Source organism: Chiloscyllium plagiosum, chromosome 34, assembly GCF_004010195.1.
Source record: "Chiloscyllium plagiosum isolate BGI_BamShark_2017 chromosome 34, ASM401019v2, whole genome shotgun sequence".
Taxonomy (NCBI): domain Eukaryota; kingdom Metazoa; phylum Chordata; class Chondrichthyes; order Orectolobiformes; family Hemiscylliidae; genus Chiloscyllium; species Chiloscyllium plagiosum.
In genome coordinates, this window is record NC_057743.1 from 7,964,939 (window position 1) to 7,967,162 (window position 2,224).

Sequence of the window (2,224 nt, forward strand, 5' to 3'; positions counted from 1 at the left end):
CTGGGCACTACGGGGACAATTTAGCACGGCTAATCCACCCTAACCTGCACATCCCTGGGCACTACGGGATAATTTAGCACGGCTAATCCACCCTAACCTGCACATTCCTGGGCACTACGGGGACAATTTAGCACGGTCAGTCCACCCTAACCTGCACATCCCTGGGCACTATGGGACAATTTAGCATGGCCAATCCCACCGTAACCTGCACATCCCTGGGCACTACGGGACAATTTAGCAGGCCTCGTCTCTGAAGGGACCCAGAGGGGTATTAACGACCAAACCCAATCACCCCCCGCCCCTGGCCCCCAACACAACACGCTGACCTTTCATTCCGGGTTATTGCTTCAAAATTCCAAAATTTGGACCTGGACACACTCCGCCGAGATGGGCTGGCGGAAACACAACAGGGAATTTTCCCTCACTATTCCAAAAGCCTTGGGCCATCCAGCCCCCGATCCCAATTATGTCCCCTCTTCCCATCTGAAGGGGAATGCAGCCCCCCGCACAGACACACACACACAGAGCTAACACCATACTCACACTCGGAGCTCCCTTCCCTGCGCACACACACACAGAGCTAACACCATACTCACACTCGGAGCTCCCTTCCCTGCACACACACACACACACGCACAGCTAACACCGTACTCACACTCGGAGCTCCCTTCCCCGCGCGCGCACACACACACACCTAACATCATACTCACACTCGGAGCTCCCTTCCCTGCGCACACACACACGCACAGCTAACACCGTACTCACACTCGGAGCTCCCTTCCCCGCACACACACATAGAGCTATCACCGGACTCACACTCGGAGCTCCGTTCCCTGCACACACACACACACACACACACAGCTAACACCGTACTCACACTCGGAGCTCCCTTCCCTGCACGCTCAGCCGCCTCTCGATTCCTCCCTTACGCGGCTCCCGATCCGGCTGGAGTGATCCCAGGGCGATCCGGGCTTCCAGGGCCGAGGGGAAAGGCACCCGGAGGTGACTGGGAATGACTGCGTTAAGGAGCAGCAGGGCTATGGTGGGAATAGCAGACTGTATCTGCAAATGGACCTACACCTCAGAGATGTATACGTGTCCGTGCGGGGGAGGGAGAGAGAGAGAGAGAGAGAGAGAGAGTGTATTTGCAGATATATTCTATTTTATTCATAAAGCACACCATCTGTAGGCCCCCCAAGCATCCTTCCACATCTGCCAGAATGTTACCTCTACCCCCACCAATGCCATCCGCTGCACCCGGCGTGGGTCTCCTCTACATCGGGAAGGCAGGACGCCAACTTGCGGACTGGTTGAGAGAACATCTCCGGGACACCCGCACCCATCGCCCCGTGGCTGAACACTTCAACCCCCCCCCCCCCCCCCCCCCCCGCGCGCCCCCCGGGGCCGGGGCCCCCCCCTACTGACGGTTGTATCCGTGGCAGACACAATCTGTGAAATGGCAGATCCAAGTTTTAAGAGGAATACAGCAGGTTCCCTTACTGAGAAATACAAAGCAGACAGACAAGGGTTGACAGATCAAGTGAAGAAAAGTGGTTGGGATCCACAACAGAGAGAATGGGTAGATCAACATAAATGTAACAAAACTAAAAAGGTTGGGTTAATATTAGTCTAACAATTAGCAGGCCTAATTCAACAAGTGAGTGCCTCCACGAGTAGGTAGAGAAAGAAATAGGAAGAAGTTAAAGAGCTGGAGTAAAGAACACAAGAGTTAGAGCAAAAACAATGTACAATACTGCAGCCACTGAAACAGAATAAGACACATAGAAGCAGTATGTGGGAAAAGCATGGGGCACCCCCAAAAAAACTACCCAATACACCGAGGAACTGAGGGTAACCCAAGGTCAGCAGAGCTGACAACTAGCTGCTCCCATTTGTGATTTTAAGGGAGGGGGAGAATTTATGTCCCACAATAATATGAGGGAGGAAATGTGATATTCTAATAGGCACCAGAGCGGCTGTATCCATCACAAACTTTCCCTTACCCCACATAAATAAAATGATTTACTTAACTGTGGTATGAAGGGGATAAAACACTAACTTACCCGAGCGAAACAACCCTCATAAAAATAAACAATATGTATATCTCCATGAAATTCCATGTATGCCTAAATAATGAGGGCACCATAATGGGCAATGATCTCATGAGAGAATATAATGTTCTAATTTATTGTGCAGAAGGGAAATTGATTTGGCCCAGACAGGA

At 51.7% G+C, this 2,224-nt stretch overlaps 1 protein-coding gene across 2 annotated transcripts in view; it reads right to left on the reverse strand.

Moving 5' to 3' along the window:
• LOC122540188 (EKC/KEOPS complex subunit LAGE3) overlaps positions 1-2,224 on the reverse strand; it is a 10,275-nt gene that overhangs the window by 3,959 nt on the left and 4,092 nt on the right. The window contains exons 2-3 of one of the 2 annotated variants that reach the window (XM_043675538.1): positions 878-1,006; positions 327-392 (exon numbers count right to left, since the gene is read on the reverse strand). In XM_043675538.1, the coding sequence (XP_043531473.1) occupies positions 327-392; positions 878-1,006 (195 nt within the window). The remainder of the gene's footprint in view (positions 1-326; positions 393-877; positions 1,007-2,224) is intronic. The other variant, XM_043675539.1, reaches the window with a different exon arrangement.